Source organism: Schistocerca americana, chromosome 4 (genome assembly GCF_021461395.2).
Source record: "Schistocerca americana isolate TAMUIC-IGC-003095 chromosome 4, iqSchAmer2.1, whole genome shotgun sequence".
Lineage (NCBI taxonomy): Eukaryota > Metazoa > Arthropoda > Insecta > Orthoptera > Acrididae > Schistocerca > Schistocerca americana.
The window spans coordinates 567,015,307-567,036,751 of record NC_060122.1 but is presented as its reverse complement, the minus strand read 5'-3'; the positions used below and the strand labels follow the sequence as shown (position 1 = coordinate 567,036,751).

The 21,445-nt window shown below is 44.2% G+C and overlaps 1 protein-coding gene across 1 annotated transcript in view; it reads right to left on the bottom strand.

Annotated features, from left to right (window-relative positions):
* LOC124613618 overlaps nt 1–21,445 on the bottom strand; it is a 219,139-nt gene that overhangs the window by 126,698 nt on the left and 70,996 nt on the right. The window contains exon 3 of the mRNA XM_047142334.1: nt 21,022–21,183. Coding sequence (XP_046998290.1) covers nt 21,022–21,183 — 162 coding nt within the window. The remainder of the gene's footprint in view (nt 1–21,021; nt 21,184–21,445) is intronic.

Here is a 21,445-nt window from a genome sequence, read left to right as displayed (position 1 = left end):
GCCACAGTCACACATTGGTGTAGCCCGCTTCCCGAACCGGCAAAAATATCTCGGATACGGTCAATGCCCGATGAGAAAGTTCAGCAGTCCTCTGGTAGGTATGAAGTGCCTGAGCTGTAGACGCTCCTTGATATTTGGTACAATCCCCATCTCACTGCTCCTGCCGTAGTTTCTCACTCTCTCTTCTAACTGCAGGCTTATCTCCTTGCCAAACACCCACAATTTCAACTCTTTTCTCTCTGTTGTCCTTCTTTAACTAGTACCATAAAGCAAGCTTCCTAATCTTAATATAAAGAGGACAAAACCCCATTAACGCCAACAATCCCTCCCCAGGAGTCGTTCTGTATGCCCCTACTGAGCACAGGAGCATGTTCCCCTGCACCCTTCTCATGGTTATGGTAGGTATGACCCTCGTGAGCCTGTGAGCCTATACTTCCAAACCATACCCTACAATGGATGCTAGGATGCTGTTGTGGCACAGCTTAATCAGGTCTGCTGGTACGTGAAAACGTTTATGTCCAATTCCGAACAAGTTATTAAGTTTTTTGAAGGACATCATCTTTACGCCAGTGACTGTTATAAGTTTTTATTACACTATTGCAATTTCGGCCTTAGGCCATTATCAAGTGATATTATGGCCTAAGACCGAAATTGCAGTAGTGTAATAAAAACTTATAACAGTCACTGGGGTAAAGATGATGTCCTTGAAAAAAAGTTTATTCAAGTTATTAAGTGTTTTCAGCGAACTCAGGCTCATGGTGTCGATATGCGTTGCGCAGCTTAATTTCTCCTCAGTGACTACTCCCAAGCATCTGGCCTCACGCTGTCGAAGAACTGGTGAGTCATCTATTCTTGCCGTTGGATTTCTGATGAGCTGCCCATTCGAGAGTAACTAGGATGACTTGCTAGGTGCTACCGCCATCTTTGCTTTGCAGCACCATGCTATTAATATTGACAAAGCCATTTCCACTTTTGGTTCAAGGTCCTCATGGCTACAAGCGTCAACCAGCTGGAGGAGGTCATTTGAGTAGGCTTTAATCTCTAACATATCCACATTGTTCACGTTGTCCGGTCAAGTTTACGTCCCAAAAGAGGGCCCAAAGACAGAATCCTGCAGACACCCCTTCGGTATCTTCTTACTGATTTTCCCGTTAGGGCACAATATCTAGACCTCCCTTTCTTCACAATAGCTCCTAATACAGGCATATAGCGGCTCTGGCCACTTCTTCTCCCGCAGGCTTGAGGAGAGCTAAGGCACCACACGTTGTCAAAGGCGCCACTGATACCCACCATTATGTCGACTATGTACTTGTGCAGGGCTGAGCCACAGGCCTCAACCGCTAGGGCGATCGTGTCAGACTATCACTCATCCTGTACTGCGCATGGTGTGCTATCAGTTTGTTTGCTAGCAGCTTCTCAAAAAGTTTCATCAGTAGGTCCAATAAACAGATACGCCTATACGAATACACCTCTTTCGGTCTTTGTCTGGACCTTTCTTTATTATAACCACACTTGCCTTCTTCCATACATAGGGGAATTTTCTGAGCCTCAAACACTCATTGTACAACTTAGAGCCGCCACCAACTGGGAAGTGATTCATTGCACCACCTTTGCTATAATGCTATCTGGACCTAGGGCTTTTCCCCTCTTTAGGGTTTTAATTTGGGCAGCGACTTATTGCTTGGAGAAGGGATAAACCATGATGTTGTTCTTGTACTCTTGCCGATCCTCCATCCTCATCTGGCTTTTCTCATCTGAGTCATTTTCTTCGTTGTCAACAGGGCTCTGAGGAGGACCTCAACGGTTTCCCGCCAAGATTCGGTCATCCGGTTCCCACCACTGACACTGGACAGCACCAACGGCACCTTTATTTTCTCCCACACCAATTTGCACAGAAGACCCCATGGATCTGTAGCCAACTGGCTCTGCACGTATCTTTCCCAACACTTTAACCTCACTGTCCTTAGCTCCTTCTGAAATTGTTCTTTAGATTCCCACTATTGGTGCAACCAGCATTTCCTCCAAGATGACACTTCGCTGATATTACCTCCTTGCCCTCCTTACAGAGTGACATATCTGCCCCAGCTCAGCTGACCATGGTGATGGAGAGGCCGCAACATCTCTTCTCCTCGTTGGAATGGTTTCCTTCACCCTGGTAACTGCTCTCACCGGCTCCTGATCATACTCATCTACATTTTCGTCACCCTCCGGCAATATCGATATGCCATACTCCATCGCTAGGCGCTCGCAATTGGTTCTGTTGTAATTGAGCTGTACCTCCCACCCCATGTCCCAGTCTTACTCCCTTTCGCACAGTGAGAACATTATTAGATTATGGTCACTAGTTGTAACTTTGTCCAATACTAAACAGTCCTTTAAATTGCTTGCAAGATTTGGTGTTACTAACGCAACGTCGATGTTTGTACCTTCGCCTCCTCCGCCAGTGTAGGTGCGGGGGTTCCCTTGTCTGTTGGCCACCATCAGTGGTACTGCCGTGATAGTTCCTCGGCCTTCTCTCCTGTCATCCCGAGTGCCACTGAGCTATAAGGGGGACTTGGCATTTATATCCTCCATCACAATAAATCTGCGCCTCCGTAACACCTTGTCCACCTAGCTGATCTAAAAACTCCTCAGTTCCTCTCCCATACAGGAAATACTTGTTAGTAATGTATAGTACTCCAATAGGTGACAGAAGTTACACGACGTAACAGTAGTTGTTAGGAAGGTGTGAATGGACCATATCTCTCAATGCCTTATTTATCACTAAGATTGCTGCTTTTGGGTCAGCTACACTGCAGATCACTTGCCAATTATCTGCCATAGATGAGATTTGCCCAGAAAGTGAGTACAGCTCTTGCAAACAGAGCACCTCCAGTCTTCTCTCCTCCACCATTCTTCGAAGCTCCTGCATAACCAATCTGCTGTTGTGTACATTAATCTGTTCCATGTTAAGACTGGTCATCATGGGAAATACATATGATTGTGTGATTCTGAGCAGGTTTTCCCTCAATCGTGCGCTATTCGCCTATTAGTTAGGATAGATTGATTACAAAGTTCTTCCAGGTCGAACTCTTCGTTCCCTCTTGTGAAGGCTTTTTTGACCAACTCTCACAGGACCCCGAAGTCAGAGGGGAGATTCATTGTCTTGAGCTGTATGCTGTCCACAGCCTCCATTAGCAAAAGGTTATGTCTCTCCCGTATTGGTGGCCGACATGCACCACATGCTGCAGAGCTATGGTTAGGATGGCTGGCTGCTCCAGGGAACTAGTTGCATTGCATGCTCCAGATTAGGATTTATCCTAAAAGGGTATGGTACCAAGCTTCTTAGAAGAGGTCGGTCTGTTAAGCAGTACCGCGTACAGTGTTACCTGCACTTGTTCTCTCTGAATTGTCATTCTTCATTGCCACCAGTCAACTCCCTACCACAGGATGCGCTCCTAGTCGTTCCTGGTCTTCAGGCGACCTCTGTCCCTGGCTTAGAGGAGAGGGAGCTTCTTCCTGGCCAGACGGGTTAGTTTTAATGCATGCATGTACTCTAATTACTCTCTGAGTTTGAGACTCGTTGGTCTTCCGTCGAAATTCCTTAAATCTACTGTCCCTCACTGCACTCCTTCTTCTTTTGTTCGAGGACTTTCTCTTACGCTTCCTGTCTTCAGAAATGGCCTCAGCCATAGTCATTTCTTGAAATGAGTCGCTGCTCTAGCATGCTGTAGGTTGGGCAGTTCCTCCCAGTGGTGTCGAAGGTCTTCTTACCTCTTCAGGTGCAAGGAATGCAAACCCAGTTCTACTACAATTTTTTCGTACGTGATCCTCAGGCACGCACCTGGAGCAAGCCGGCTTTCGATCACAGTGAATGTGTACGTGTATTAGATCACCACAACTGTGGCAACGAGGTACCACGAGATAAGCTCGGACGTTTACTGCATGAAAACACATGTAGATTTTGCCCATAGTGATTAGTTTCCTGCACATTTTCCCGGAAACCTCGGCAACATGGTGCACTACGTCATGTGCCTGAGGCCAAGCCTTGAAGAGCAAATTGAATTCATTTTTAAAAGCTTCCGCATTAGTTTCATCATAGTTTTGCTGACATATTGTTTCACATATTTCGTTACCCGTTTGTGTAACAGGGACGTCATGCAATATTACCAGTGGATTCTGCTTCTTTGGCGGCTCACACTTCACCACTTTGCTCAATTTCTGCTTATGAGAGATTTTGTTTCTGTCTTCTTCTGTCGCAACATCTACAATAACCACATTCTTCGTCGCCTCGACTTTCTTGTTTTTTATTTTATCTTTCGCAGGATTCATCACTGTAGTGAAAAATCTTCTGCACTTTTTTTATATCTTGACTGGGCAGGGGTCTTCGAAAGACTACTGTGTCCGTTCTTCGCGACGCTTTTGCTGTTGTTTCCTTAGTCGTTAGGGCTTGTGGGCTGCTTACATAGCCACTCCTGCCCATGTTTTCGACAGATGCTTCCGCAGCCGTTCGTTTTCCTTTTCTTATTCTGCAACTCGTCCCTCGAGCTTTGCACTTGCGATAGACCAAGTAGCGAGTTCATTCTTCATTGCCAAGACTGCTGCTTAGCTTACCTCCCCATTTCTAACATTTGAGTCCAGGATCTGAGTTATCCTGGCATGTTTTTCAAAAACAGTTTCTACAATCTGTCCAAGGCCCTCTTTTGCGGACGGAACACGTATCAATCAAGCTCTCGAAGCCGCACTCGAATCACTCGTCTCTTGTTCAGCCACCATGATTGTTAGACATGTGAAAAAGATGGGAGCCTGTCTTTTGCCCCGAACTGGCTCCTCTGGTATCGGAGGAGACAGGAGGGGGGGGGGGGGGGCGGGGGGGCGGGCTGCAGCAGTTCGCTCCTAGGCCAAAGGCTCTAATGAGCTGTCGGGATCAGAACGCTATCGCGAGCCTACTGGTCCCTCTCGATGGCCCCGTCGTAGACGATTTCACTCAGCACTCCACTCTCCAGAGAGGCGGATGCACCTCTCGCCCTTAGCCATCTACTAACCCAAGCTTCCACCTCTCTGAGAAGGGCCCACTCTTACTCAGAAGGTGAGCTGGTCGCACAGGCATTCAGCGGTCTCAACCCAGCTAACCTGGCCCAGGCGATGTCACCGCCCTTGGGCTTGGCAGAACATGCCCGATTACCCACGGCATGGCGAAGCATCCTAGCCTACTTGCGTTGAGCCAGCAAACGAGGTCACTGGCATGTAGAGCACTTGGTGTTCTGTGCTCTGTGCGAAGAGGGAGGTGAACAGCAGCTGCCTCTCACACAGGAGTCGCCCATGAAGTGAGCAACACCGCCCCCCCCACGCACCCTTCACTTTTGCATCGGGCTCGATCGCATCTCTCCATTATGACCTAAGGGAATGTGCAGGCGGACACGGGAAATGCCAACTTGACGTCTGGCACTAGACGAAGGTGGAAAGAGCTACTTGAAAAGCAGAGCCTATGTATGGCGCGTCACTCCTCCATGTGAGACCTGTCGCCGGCTCTCTTGGCCTTCTTGGCCTTGAATCAAGTGCTTCCGTGCCTTACGGCGCGCCGACCGCGGGCTGTCCGGCACGAAGTGTGCTGCACAAGCGACCAGGGAACAGCGAGCTTCCAGCCGCGCAAGCCACATCTTAAAGATGCTCACGGAAGCACCATTGATTCATGACCGATGCCTTATAAAAACCCAAAAAAGGTTTTTCACCATTTTTTCGTATCAGAACCCAGTCGCGGACTCCAAGACGGCTTTGCACAGGAAGTGGCTGACATTTTTGTGATATATTCCTAAGGTTCCAAACTCGAAGAACCTTGAAAACATCGCAAAAACATGGTTTTTGGTTATCGAAACAGAGCCGCGGGTTACAAGACGGCTACACATAGCAAATGGATAATTTTTACGAAACATTCCAAAGATCCCGGTCCCAAACAAATTTTAAAATTTATTTGATATTTTTATCCGTTTCCGAGATACAGAGTTTCAAAGGTACCCTAATAGTACACGTAAAATACGCATGCAAAATCCCGTGTGAGGCCAAAAGCAGTTCATAAAGGAACGTAGCACAGAGAAATATGCTGTACAGTGACTCCATTATTGTCAGCAGGGTTCTATATACCCCCTTCTGTTGTACTCAAGCACATGCAAAATTTTTGTGCACATAAAATCCGATCTAAGGTGTAAAATTTCTTATGACTTATTTCCGTTTCGTGTAAATAAACTATCAAAATTTTACTGGCGCATAAAGTACTTATCATGTGAGTGACATTCTGCTGTGGTAGGGAAAAGAAGGGAAAATAGCGGAAAAAGGCGAATATTCTGTTGTTCAAAAGACTCTAACTGATAAGTGGTGTACCACCCCGTTTAAAAATTTTTCCAAAACTTTTGGTATACAAATATATTCACGCTTCTTTATGGTGAGAGAGGAAGAGGCAGTGGCAATGGGAAAGAGACGGAAAAGTAATGAATACTAGAAGATAAAAGACAGTGGTTTGATATAGAAACACTGAAAGGGACAATTGCAGTGTGAAACAAAGACAGGGACACAGTAGCAGTGGAACATAGTTGACAGCGACACAACAGTGCTAGGAAGTGAGTGAAGGTGCCATTGGAAGAGGAATAAAGAGAGTGGGAAAGTAAAAGTGGTTGAGAGCCGGTGATGCTGAGCGGCAAAGTAGGTGACAATGGCAACGAGTAAGAGGGAGACGGTGGCAGTGAGAAGATACAGCGGCAGCGGGAAGGAATGAATGCTATAACAGTAGAAAGAGTGAAAAACAGTTTAAGAGGGAGACAGTGACAATGAGAGAGGACAGGACAGAGGAGACTGCAGCTGTGAGACATGACCCATTAGAATGACACAAAGAGATACTGGCAATGAGATGGGTTGAGTGAGCGAGAATGGGCAAGTGGGAGTGTATGGGTGCGAGTGACTTACGCGGATGGACTAATAGTGTGTTACAGTGTTGGGAGCTTGGGGAGTGAGATGTGAGTTGCCTGTTGAGAGCACGAATATACTCGAAAGACAAATCTTTGGGAAATTTGCAAAGGTGCTGAGAACAGTAGAAATAGGCACCTGGTACCCCACTTTTCACTCAGAGTCTTTTAAATAGAAGCATATTAGCCTTTTTTGTGCTCCAACTGGAGCATTGTTCCGCTGGTTCATAGGTACCTTTGGTGTTTCAGAAGATGACTGCGCAAAACCTGCACCACATACAGAAATAAAGACACACATTAGTGAAAAGAGCGTCTCTCGAAGTTTTAAACTATTCTTTTTTTTTTTGGGTCATCGGTTTTCTGACTGGTTTGATGCGGCCCGCCACGAATTCTTCTCCTGTGCCAGTATCACTTGCAACCAACGTCCTCAATTCCTTTCTGGATGTATTTCAACCTCTGTCTTCCTCTACAATTTTTGCCGTCTACAACTCCGTCTAATAATACCATGGAAGTCATTTACTGATGTCTCAACAGATGTCGTGTCATCCTCTCCCTCCTCCTTGTCCCCTTTTTCCACATATTCTTTTCCTCTCCGATTCTGCGCAGAACCTCTTCATTCCTTACCCTATTACTCCACGTAATTTTCAATATTCTCCTGTAGCACCACATCTCAAATACTTCGATTCTCTTCTGTTCCGGTTCCCCCACAGTCCATCTTTCGCTACCATACAATGCCGTGCTCCAGACGTACATTCTCAGAAATTTTTTCCTCAGATGAAGGTCTACGTTTGATACTAATAGACTTCTCTTGGCCAGGAATGCTCTTTGTGCCGGTGCTAGTCTGTTTTTTATGTTCTCCTTCCTCTGTCCATCACTGTTTACTTTGCAGCATAGGTAGAAGAATTCCTTAACTTTGTTTACTTCGTGATTAAGTTTCTCGCTGCTCTCATTTCTTAGTAGGAGGGAAAGACTAGATCAGTAATTTACACCCTTTTACACCCTTTTTAATCCGACCGCTTCGCTCCTGGTCGTGCAGTCTTATTATTCCCTCTGGGCTCCTTTACATGTTATATGATACCAGTCTCTCCCAACAGCTTACACCTATTTTTCTCAAATTTTCGAATCTCTTGCGCCAGTTTACACTGTCGAACGCTTTTTACAGGTCGACAAATCCTATGACGTGTCTCGATTTTTCTTTAGTCTTCCTGACATTATCAACGGCAATGTCAGAATTGCCTCTCTGATGCCTTTACCTTACCTTAAGCCAAACTGATCATCATCCAACACATCCTAAATTCTCTTTTTCATTCTTCTGTATATTGTTCTTGTAAGAAAATTTGATGCATGCGCTGTTAAGCTGACTGTGTGATGATTCTCGCAGTTGTCAGCTCTTGCAGTTTTCGGAATTGTGTGGATGCTATTTTTCCGAAATCAGATGGTACGTCGCCAGACTCACACATTCTGCACACCAATGATATATGAAATTTTGATGGAATGTTATCTATCCCTTCTCCCATATTTGATCTTAAGTGCTCCAAAGCTATTTAAAATTCTGATTCTAATACTGGATCTCCTACTTCGTCTGCATCGACTCCTGTTTCTTCTTCCATCACATCAGACAAAATTTCCCCCTCATACAGGCCTTCAGTGTGTGCTTTCCACCTATCCGCTCTCTCCTCTGCATTTAACAGTGGAATTCCCATTGATTTCGTAATGTTACCACCCTTGCTTTTAATCTCACTGAAGGTTGTTTCGATTTTCCTGTATGCTGAGTCAGTCCTTCCGACAACCACTTCTTTTTCTGTTTCTTCACATTTTTCATGTAGTCCTTTCGTTTTTTCTTCCCTGCACTTCCTTTTTATTTCATTCCTCAGCGACTTTTATTTCTATATTCCTGAATTTCCATGAACATTTCTTTACTTACTTCTTTCATCGATCAGTTGAAGTATCTCTTCTATTACCCATGGTTTCTTCCCAGTTACCATCTTTGTACCTATGATTTTCTTTCAAATTCCTATGATTGCCCTTTTTAGAGATGTACGTTCCTCTCCAACTGTACTGCCTAATGTGCTACTCCTTATTGCTGTACCTACAGCCTTAGAGAACTTGAAGCGTGTTTCGTCATTCCATGGTACTTCCGTTTAGTATGGGAGTATTCACTATTTTGTCAGCTATGATTCGCTCGCCCATACCTAGGGAGAGGGGGGGGGGGGGGGGGGGAGATAAAGGTAGGCGAGCTCGTGAGCCGGGAGTTTTAGCTATGGAATTCCTGTTTGACTCTGGAAGGAAAAGGAGACCCTGTCTCAGCTCTCGAAACACAACGAACATTTTGTTGTCTCAGTTCTAAAGTGCACGAAAGAATTCTGTTTTAGACTGAGTGCGATGCAGAACGTCTGTCACAAAGATCAGTTAGGACACCGTAGTTTGCTGCACGTTTAAAGACGATACTGTACTCCGCCTTGTGATGGGAGTCCTAGACTTGCGTCCGGTATACATTTCTTGGGAGCGCCCGCTGTTATTCAGTTGTGCCTAAGACGTTGCTGACTTCTGCCTCGTGTTGAAAGTTCACGCCTTATGTTTGTTTCTGTCAGTAATGTAACAAGATTCTGCGTCGCTTTACCATTTTTAATTAGCAGTCTTAGGATTCAGCTCTCACAATATTTGCGGGTTTGTTGCAAGCGGCAGTTATGTCGAGTATCATCATAACATTTAAGCAGCACGCTTTTACTATGGTGATACAGTCAGCGACACTTGCTTCTCAGGACAGATAGAGATTAAACTGTTGGGAACACGTATAATTGTTACTCCAGTAAGGTTACATGCCGATCAATCGATTCCAGTAGTTTCTTCTAGTTTTTGGTGCGACAAACGAAGTAGTAGCTGTCAGACTGAGTTATCCACTTTGGGCAGAAGAAGGCAGAAATTTTTCAGTATTAGTTAAGTCCATTTATTTCACAACTGTTTGAGCCCACAACACATGTATTGTCTCGTATTTGAGTTGGTAAATTTCTGGACTTTTATTTAAAATAAATTGTTTAGTGAATCCTAGCATTTGTCCTTCCAGTAGCATCATACTTTATCCTTCATCAGCTTTCTACTGATAGGATTATTGATTTAATTTGTGCTCTGACATTGGATACAGGGAATATATTTTGGTGACAGGACCAGATTTCAAGATAGCGTTAATTTAAAGTTTCCGTTACGCACATTAACACTGACGGGTCTCCCTACCCGCTTACCTCGAAACTCCACAGGTGTGAGGTAGAAAAGTACTCATCATCCTTGTATCAAAGACACACAGTAAACGAGAGCGGGTGCGTTAGAGTGAAGAGACTAGATAAAACGTTGGTCACCTCCTCTGATATCCTGACGGAGCCTAAAATCAACAAGAGTTGATAATTCGGCGATCCGCCTGTCCACCATCTTCAGTAGAGCGCTGCTGCTGCAGCTGAGTTCCACGGAAATCGGATGCCAAAGCTGCAAACCCTTGTCCTATATAGGGACTCCGTACCAGACACGGCGCATTCGCCGTCCACCAAAAGTTAATGCATCCTAGACCTGGCTGGTGATGCCGCTCCTAATAGAACACAGGCCCCAACGATACAGGATGTATCACAATAATAGATCATGTTTTATATAGGAACTCATATCCAGAAACTGTTCGATTCCATTTTACAAGGAAAACAAGAGCTACTCAACTGCACGCTAAATGTTTATTACGTAGCTCGCCTGTAATGGTAGGCTACCCACATTCACGAATAGTACGATGACCCGATGTCATGGGATGTCCTCTGTTTCCGTCTGCATTGTTTTCATACGTCCTGGTGATGCGACAGTTGAGTACTAATACTAGCAGTGCAGTAAATGTTGTTAATTTACAGTGAACCTCGTAGTAATGGAAGAAAAGCTCAGCCCCTGTACCACGAGTACGTCCCAAAACGTGTGACTTCATTTCATCTCATGTTTTCCAGAGTAGAACAACGGGAAAGCGGGAAATTCACAAGCAGTAGAGCAAACTGTGGTTCTCCAAGAAGGCGATGCACTATCGTAGTCGAAGAGGAAGCGCTTCATCAAGTTGATGAGAACCCATCGACGAGTACTCGAACCACACCATGTGACTTGCATATGTCTCACTCGTCTGTTTGGTGTATTCTACATGAACAGGAACTCCATCCATATCACCCTCAGGAGGGACACGTCATGATCACGGGGGATTTTGTTGCACGCCTCAGTTTCTGTATTGGTTTTTACACCGTTCGGTGGGTTGTCCTCAGTTTCCTAGTTTTTATTCACTGACGAAGCGCATTTTGACATGGAAAGTGTTTTGAACCCTCAAAAGAGCCACATTTGGGATCAACAAAACTCCGAACCCACGTCTACAAGAAGATTTCAGCACACATTCAGCATCTATGTCTGGGCAGGTATCTACCATGATCGTGCGAGTGGAATGTACATTCTTCCTCCCCATCTAACGGGTCCCAGGTGCTTGATTTTCCTGCAAGCGCTGACAGAATTTTTTGAAGATGTGCATTGGACATTCGGCATGAATAGTCGTTGCATCATGACGGCGCGGCAGTACATTTTGTAGCTCGCATCCGATACCATCTGAACGTAGTCTACGGTGACAGGTGGATCGGTCGATGTGGACCACATGTTTGGCCACCATGATCCCCAGACATAACTCCATTGGACTTTTTCTTGCAAGGTCATATGAAGAGTCTCGTTTACTAAACCCCTGTCGAGTCAGAGAGAGATCTGGTTATATGGATCACGGTTGCGACAAAAATGATTAGTTATCGAGCAGATACAATGTCTGCGCCAAACGTGGTGGTCGTCATATCGAAGAGCTGTTGTAATCTCACAATCAATAGAGTGATATCTGAACATTTTGTTTTCCTTGTAACATGGAAACGCACCGTTTCGCCGGCCGCGGTGGTCTAGCGGTTCTAGGCGCTCAGTCCGGAACCGCGGGACTGCTACGGTCGCAGGTTCGAATCCTGCCTCCGGCATGGATGTGTGTGATGTCCTTAGGTTAGTTAGGTTTAAGTAGTTCTAAGTTCTAGGGGACTGAGGACCACAGATGCTCAGAGCCATTTGAACCCCACCGTTTCCGGAGATGGATTCCTATGTAAAAATTGATCTACCATGTCTGCACTATAATCTCTAGACGTGTGTAAGATGAGTTGTGTAACTACCTGCTCATCGTATTCACGCCCTGCTGTATAGGAAACCAGTCTCTTTATTAACCACATTGTCTGCCAAGCTAATTTGTTGTCGTTTTTTAAACACTGCTCCAGAAACTGACTGACAGCTGTCAGCGTCTCATCAGTTTTCGTCCCATGTCCCTAGTCCCATATCCCCACCACCGATATTTCTGATTTATGTGCCCTTGCGTGACGGCGATTTTCTACGGACCAGTCCTGAACTGTGCGAATCGAACGGCCGATTTAAGCCTTCTCACAAACACACAGAATTTTGTATACGCCAGGCGACCTGTACCCCATGTCATCTTCAACCGAGTCGAGTAGTGGCTTAATCTCGGCAGGTTGATAGAACCCACTATCAGTCTTAAATATTTCTAAAACTCTTCCAGTCTTAAAGCTTATGCACCCAGCATAAGCGTACGATATGTACTTCGTAATGTTAGGTGACTGATTTGAGAGTGGGCGAGTCTCCCCGAAACCGGTAACCACTGTAGTAATAAATTGTATATTCATGCAACAGCGATGTGAATTGCAACAGTGCGTAACAGTCAATAGCAAATATTCATCTTCGTTTCTCGGCGATCTCCGAAGCTGCAGCGGCTGTAAAACTGTGAGAGTATCTGCTCCACCAAAATTTGCCGCAACTTGTTGAGATCTTGACAGCGTAGCTAATCATTTGGTACTGTAAAGAGAAATTTCAAGAAACTCAGGATGACACGATTTTTCACTTTCAGATTTGCGTGTTTATTACGTAATACGGTTACAAAATTGTAACAAACTGGCTCACAAAAACTGTCGGGAGACTAAGACCCAATTGGCTGATTCGCCACTGCTTGTATAGGACGAATCACCTAAAACTTGTGCCACACATGCTACGGAAACGGAAAGTGCTACTGTTGTGTTGTTTCCACAGAATGGACTGGTGGTTAGGGGCTCGAATTGTTAGGAATGAAACAGATTGCGATAACACTTAGGAATTGTATTTTTGTACACTTGGGTTGTCCTTTAGCGTGTGCTACCACAGGTATTGTAAAATTGCCGTTGTGGGAACTTTTCAAAAATACGATATCTCGTAAACTACTGTCACTAGAATCTTGCAACAAACACCACCAACATTCCAACTTACCCTACTTTTAGTTTGTTGATGTCAATACGCACTGTTAAATTTAAAAAAGTTTATGTTTGTACAAAAATACACATTCTAAACATTACTGCAGTCTGTTGATTGGCACCGAGCGAGGTGGCGCAGTGGTTAGCACACTGGACTCGCATTCGCGAGGACGACGGTTCAATCCCGTCTCCGACCATCCTGATTTAGGTTTTCCGTGATTTCCCTAAATCGTTTCAGGCGAATGCCGAGATGGTTCCTTTGAAAGGGCACGGCCGATTTCCTTCCCAATCCTTCCCTAACCCGAGCTTGCGCTCCGTCTCTATGACCTCGTTGTCGACGGGACGTTAAACACTAACCACCACCACCTCTGTTGATTGGCTAACAGTAAGAGCCCCTGACTGCCAGTCCATTCCGTGAAAACCGCACTTCAATAGCACTTTGCATATCCGCAGTATTTGCAATGAAAGTTTGAGGTCATTTACTCTGTATATAGTTTTAACCATCGCTTATTACGTCATCCATTATGACAAAAAAAAGGTTTATGGATTACAATCAAACTCTTGCTGGTACATATAGACTGTCTTCGCGGAATTATGTTTTAGTTCGTTCCTCACACATTGCGAGATAAAGTTTTACTCCACTTAACTTTTTGTATTGAGATTCTTAAAATCAATTCGTCAACAATGGTTTTTATAAAATTGCTTATATCAGATTACTACTTCAAAAATTTTGTTACTCCCATGTACATGCGTCTATTACATAAATACTTCTTATGAAAGGTATTCTGGAGTTACAAAATGAGAATTGTTTATGTTTTATAATCAAATCTCGATTAATTATCAGAATGGAGATGTAATGAATTTGACAGTACAAGAAACTGAGCTTTAAAATTATCAGACAACTGAAATAAGAATGCTACAAAATTCATATATGGCGGCAGCCTGAAAGCTGTGGTCAATACTTTAGTGACAAACTTATCTGTTGCCTTTCAGACGGACAGAATAAAAATTTATCAAATTTTCCTCAACAAAGAATAAAGATCTTCTCTCCGTGCAGCACTGGGGATGGTCTGACCCCATAAGTCAACGTATCTGCTTGTCATAGCGTAAAATATTATTTTCTGGTGACCGATGAAGGAAGACTGGGAAGCTTAAGTAAGATTTAATTTGTATGCACATGGGTACTATTCAATATGTTTTGACCGAGCGAGGTGGCGCAGTGGTTAGCACTCTGGACTCGCATTCGGGAGGACGATGGTTCAATCCCGCGTCCGGCCATCCTGATTTACGTTTTCCGTGATTTCCCTAAATCGCTCCAGGCAAATGCCGGGATGGTTCCTTTGAAAGGGCACGGCCGACTTCCTTCCCCGTCCTTCCCGAGACTATGACCTCTCTGTTTGGTCTCTTCCCTCAACAACCCCAATCCCTCAATATGTTTTTTCGGAAAATCGTGTAATTTCATACTACTTGTTCTAAATTTTGAAAAATTGTTATCAACAATAAAAATAAAAACATTGCTTTACTTAACTCTTTTATTTAACTCTGCTAATCTTTGTCAAATCTGTGGAAATCGACTCTGTCTCTCGCTTTTATAGATTGATTTTAAAAACGGAGAGATTGTAGCTGATGAAGAGTATGTAATGTAATCTTTTTATCACCGAGTCTGTACCACAAGGCGTCAATATTTTTCTCCGTACGACACTTCTTTACTATATTACTTCTTTCCGTTCGATACAGCGTCCCCAGAGAGAGAGAGGGAGAGAGAAAGAGAAAGAGAAAGAGAGAGAGAGAGGTTGCATATGAGTAGGCCTAAGTGCGCTGTGCGCACACTTACATCCTCTTTTAATGTTCCGCTTCGTTGCTGGCCGCAGCGGCCGCGACGGTCCCCAAACGCCGGCGCTCGGTCAGCGGGCGCAGTAAAACTCCCGTCGACCCCAATACCGCGGAGGACGGCGGGGAAGCCGGGGCGCGGTTTTACGGCGCGGAGCGGTATCCGTAACCGTAGCCAGCGGCTTTAGAGGCGACGCTAGCTGAAAACTAGGAGCTGTGCGCCCGCAATCTCGCACCGGCGCGACGCCAGGGCGGAAGGGACGCAGGGCGGCGCCGAGTGAGGTCGCTGCAAAGCTGAACGGCCGACAACAGGCTCCACTCTCCGGCGAGACCCAGTTGCAAGGAAGGACAAACCGTTAACCGCTGCAACTGGTTTCGGAACTTTAGTTTCCAGTGGCAGTACTCAACCAGCGTTAGTGCAGGCTTTGGCGACAGAAATGTGCAGTCAACTTCAGTTCCACGAGGAGATCACATGCCAGTCCAATTATTGCAATTTTTAAAATTCGTGGTACGTGAAGTGTAAAAGTCAAATATCAGTTTCCCAAAGCAGTTCGCTGCAATGCCCAAAAGTTGACGAGAAAATCGACGTTGAAGTTTTCCGAGCGTATTTGAAACCTAAAGTAGGGTCTACTTTTTCGACAGGTAGCGTGGTATTGTGGAATAATGTTCGCCTGCGATGGGGGCTGGAGGGAGCATGGGCTCGATTCCAAACCCATGCAAGTTTTCTGAACAATGCTGCATTTTCTACAGTGATTTGCATGAAGCGCAAATTACACGCAGATAGAAATTGATTTTCAAATGATAGAGCACAGCAATCAGACTTCCTTTTCTTTCAGGTTTTGTTAAGCAGTAGCCGAAATCTAGATTTGTCTAATAAAACCTGAAAGGAAAGGACGACTGATGGCTGTACGCTGTCATCTGGAAGTCATATCATAGTCGTTCAGTGCATCCAAATTCCTAATGGAAGGTAACCCGCATAAATTTCGTAATCGCTTGATCGTTGGTTCCCGTCTCTTTCCGGTTACTATTATTATTATTACTATTACTATCACACACATCAAAAAAAGTTTTGCATCACGCTGATTCCCAGAACTCCTGTAGATAGACGTTGACTGTGTATATTGTATCCCACACACAGTCCCTTTGACTGTTCAGAGATGTCACTAAACCCGCCCAAAGATGTAAATTATCATGCATGAGCAGCGCCTATTAGACGGAGGGGGTCCGACAGACGAACAATTCCAGTCATTTCCCAAGGAAGGAGGAACACCGCTCGTGTTGTCTGTAGTTCAACCACGCTTAGACGGCCAATACTCCGGTTCGATCGTCCCCGCATTGTTACTTTGTGCCAAGAAGGGCTCTCAACAAGGGAAGTGTCCAGGTGTCCAGGTGTCTCGGAGTGAACCAAAGCGATGTTCGGACACGGAGGACATACAGAGAGACAGGAATTGTCGATGACATGCCTCGCTCAGGCCGCCCAAGGGCTACTACTGCAGTGGATCACAGCTACCTGTGGCTTATGGCTCGGAAGAACCCATAAAGCAACGCCACCATGTTGAATAATGCTTTTCGTGCAGCCACAGGACGTCGTGTTACGACACAAAGTGTGCGCAATAGACTGCAAGATGCACAACTTCACTCCCGACGTCCATGACGAGTTCCATCTTTGCAGCCACGACACCATGCAGCGCGGTACAGATGGGCTAACAACATGCCGAATGGACCGCTCAGGATTGGCATCACGTCCTCTTCTCCGACGAGTGTCGCATGTACCTTCAACCCGACAATCGTCGGAGACGTGTTCGGAGGCAACCCGGTCAGGCTGAACGCCTTAGACACACCGTCCAGCGAGTGCAGCAAGGTGGAGGGTCCCTGATGTTTTTGGGTGGCATTATGTGGGGCCGACGTACGCCACTGGTGGTCATGGAAGGTGCCACAACGGCTGTACGATACGTGAATGCCATCCTCTGACCGATAGTGCAACGATATCGGCAGCATATCGGCAGCATATAGGCCAGGCATTCGTCTTCATGGACGATTATTCGTGCCCACATCGTGCATATCTCGTGAATGACTTCCTTCAGGATAACGACATCGCTCGGCTAGAGTGGCCAGCATGTTCCCAGTCATGAACCCTATCGAACATGCCTGGGATATATTGAAAAGGGCTATTTATGGATTACATGACTCACAAACCACTCTGAGGGATCTACGCCGAATCGCCATTGAGGAGTGGGCCAATCTGGACCAACAGTGCTTTGATGAACTTGTGGATAGTATGCCACGACGATTACAGGCATGCATCAATCCAAGAGGACGTGCTACTGGGTATTAGAGGTACTGGTGTGTACAGCAATCTGGACCACCACTTCTGAAGGTCTCACTGTATGGTGGTACAACATGCAATGTAGAGGTTCCGGATCTCCCGGAAACGAGGTGATGCAAAACTTTCTTTGATGAGTGTGTTATTGTTATAGTTGTTGTTGTTTTCTTCCTTTGAATTCGAATACTTACGTCACTTGTAGATAAAATTCATCAAATACATGTTGACTAACACTTATGTAATTGCCATTTTTACGAACATATATTTCTTCTCATTTATAATTACGTATCGGTAGCAGAAATCCAGTTTCCATTGAAAATATAAAAACTTAATTACCAACTTTTTGTGAAAGACTGTTAACAAAGATCGTTTTAATTTTTAAAAAAATTGCACATAAGGTTTTCCATCTCTGTGGATTCGACGCTTCAGGAAATACTCGTAGAAGCTTTTTCAAAAAATTTACACCAGTCTACAATCGAAACTGAGCCATCCAATTAACAGCTTTCTACCACAGGGCCATTCGAACCGACGATCGAAGGTTTTGCAATAGCTCCGCGACGCTCTGCAGTGACTCAAATCTCCTTCAGCAATGAATCTAGGTGTAATAACAGATGAAAGTCTAAATTAAACCGAGCGCTTGACTGCAGTTTGCCAGAAGGCCAGAAGCCCTTCAAAAATATGCACCTCTCTCTTTACCTGAAACAGAAACTTGTACAAACACTTATTGATAATGGGAGGAGGGTAAAAATGGAATGGAAACTGTCAGGCAAAAATATATTTGCCAGGGGTATTGTACACGCTTTTGTTGATAATTGTTTAACACTTGGTTAAAAAACATTTCTAATCCAAAGATCAACAGAAAAACGTTTTTGAATCAACGGAAAAAATTGAAAAATGGTAACTGGAGAGGAAAAAGATGTTAAGCGCACAGTTCCCAAATTTATTTTAGTCAAAAAGTTGTTAGATAGCCTTTTTTTCAATTACTGAGAAAAATGAAAAATAGGAAAACAGAATTCGCAAAGGTGATCAGAAACCAGAAAGCGTTACGGTGTATATAACATCATTGTTTGGTAAGACTATGCAGAAGGGGAATTACTGCATGTAGAGAATAATAGACTTACATATTTTTTACTCAGCCTGCATCCATAATAACAATTTAACAAGAAGATTAAAAAAACACAATGAGTGATCATCTGATGGCTCTTAATTAAATAAAAGGCTCCGTTACGCAATTACAATTGTGCAAGGAATCCTATTATTTGTCTATAAAACAGGATTTTGTGTATGAAGTGTGAAGCAAGCAGATGTTTTCTCTATCATAAAAATTAAATTGATTAGACCATGCAATACCTTCGGATTAGGTGCAGCATTTTAGGATTGACGAAATGTCCCAGTAATTGTTCACGTCATATGCGGAAAGTAGGAAGCAGAAAGTTGTTGCCCTGGAGCAACAAAGAGGAAAGACGTTTGAATCAGAGAGGAGTCAGATAAAGAAGTAGGTGCCACCGGTTTCTGGTCTGGTTCGTTGTTTTTCTTGATATATAGCGGGCAGTCAAATGTAGAAAAGTGCATGAAAACAATGGCAGATGCGAGTAGGTTTTCGTACAAACTTACTTATGAATGTAAACAGTTCATTCATTCCAGGAATGGGGAAACACAATGAGTTTTGCCTATTATCGACACTGATAATGGAAAGATATCTGTTCCATTGATTTCAAGACTTTCGAGAGTGCTGTAGTTTCTAGTCTGAAGTCAGGTAACAAATGATAAAAGGAAAAAAATTTCGTGTGAAATAATTATGAACTAGCAATTTTCGTTTTTTTTCCCCTTTACTTGTACTGTGATACCTTGCTTCTTACCAAGTATCACGGTTCTACGTCAACGAGAAGTACTCTGCTTGTTTTAATGAGTGACTTTGAGATTATCAAAATATGCGACATAAATGGCCGTGTCTTTCGATTTCATTGATATAGAAGCTTAATTTTTTTTACACAATCGTGGGATTATAGACCTTAGTAGCTGAAACAAATTCCAACTTGATACGTTTACCCGCTCCTGAGAAAAAGGGTTTTTGACGGTCGCAGAGACGGACAGAGACACGAACACCAAAGTGACCCTATAAGGATAACAGTTTTACCGACTGACGTACGGAACCCTAAAAAGTAAGTATACCATCTGTTATTTCAAAAGTAATCGCCGTAACTGTTAATACATTTATCCCACTGTGAGAGACGACGGTCAATGCCTTCATGGAAAAATGTTGGCGGCTACCTCTGGAACCATGATTTTACCCAGGAGTGCACCTCCTCGTCTTTAGAAAATCGACGGTCTTTCTTCAAGGCTCCAAGAATATGGCAATCACATGGAGAGAGATCGGCACAATAAAGTAGACGTGTAAGGGCTTCCCAGCGGAACTTAAGCAGCACTGTCAAACAACCTTGGCAATATGTGTGGAGGTAAAGTAGCTATCCCAGGGAAATAACATAAGGGGTAGCAAGCTATTCAGAATAGACTACAAGATTAATTCAGTGAAGACTAGAAGCAGAAGAATTTGCACTTTGATAACACATCGTTCAGCACTGTACAGGAAGGTAAACACTATTCAGCAGCTTTCATCTTCAGTAGATTTCCACCGTGTCTGGAAAAAAGACTGAGTAAGAAACCACGCGTATCAAACTGAAGTTGAAAAGTTTCATTGTGGAACATTGCTTCTGTTCTGTACAGGATTAACTCGCAATAGTTCAGAACAATTTTGTACAATGTGTTATTTAATCTAACGCTCTCTTGCAATTATTTAGGTGCTTTACCACTTGCTTAACTGTTTTGTTTATAAATGTTCTAATCAACATTGTGCTAATTACGTACTGACCCCTTCGAAGACCAGGGAGTTCTGGCTCACGTGGCCATACGGAATCTGATAAATAAATAAACTGATAATTGCATCATCTGCGAAATGTCTGGGGGTACCAATACCATTGTCTGTCTGTCGTTAATATAAATATGAACAGCAAGCCGATCTGTCAGTGACTTTCCATCTAAGATACCACGTTGCGTCAATACAATCACACATTTCGTTCGCTGAGTTATATCTGATTTGTGAATGACTTTACATCTAAGATAACACGATGCGTCAATACAATCACATATTTCGTTCGCTGAGTTACATCTGATTTTTCTGAGAAGCACTGTGAATACTTATGAATACTTCGATTGTGGGTACTCTTGAATATATTTACCGTATAATTTGAAGAATTTAGTGGAGCGAATGGGGCACTTTGCGCTTCCTTTAGGGTGACGTTTACTCTCGTACAAAACATATCCAGCGATTTCAGACGGCGACATAGGAAACAAATCGCATTGTAAAATGATTATTATATATCAGTATGACTAATAAGTCACCAAAGACATTTATTTTCTTACAGAACATATCCAGTGATTTCAAACAATAATATAGGAAATAAATACCTTTGTAGAGTGATTATTGTACTCCGGTATGATTAATAAGCCACCAAAGACGTGTAAAAGGAGGATGTGGAGTTTTGGTACTTCCGAATTCCACTGGTCTGTCTGAGAAACATGCGAACGTGTCTAATATTTGAGCAATACTCTGGTTCCGTACCGAGCAGCGTCGAAGGCAGCGATGAGGCTGGAACAGCCCCTGGAGCTGATGTCGAGCCGATCTGGTCGCCGCTGTGACCCAAAGCCGAATCTCGGCCGCAGCCCATTTGTCTCGGACGTCAGCCGGCCGCGGCAAGGACGCCGATATCCGCGAATCTGGCACCTATTGTGGCCGCACAATGGCGCCAGCTGCAGATTGGCGTCTGCGATTGCCGCCGACAAGGTTCCGCTGCTGCTGCTGCTGATTCCAAGCAGCGCTTCGGCCGTGTTGCGTTCCGCGCTGTCAGTGTACGACTGACGCATTAGAACGTTATTTAAGACGTAAATACTAGACGTAATCGGCAATTAAATTTCCAGAATCTTCAGTTCTAAAGTTAATGTGGTGATTAAATTGTTGGTAATATATTGGGAACCAAATTTGTGTA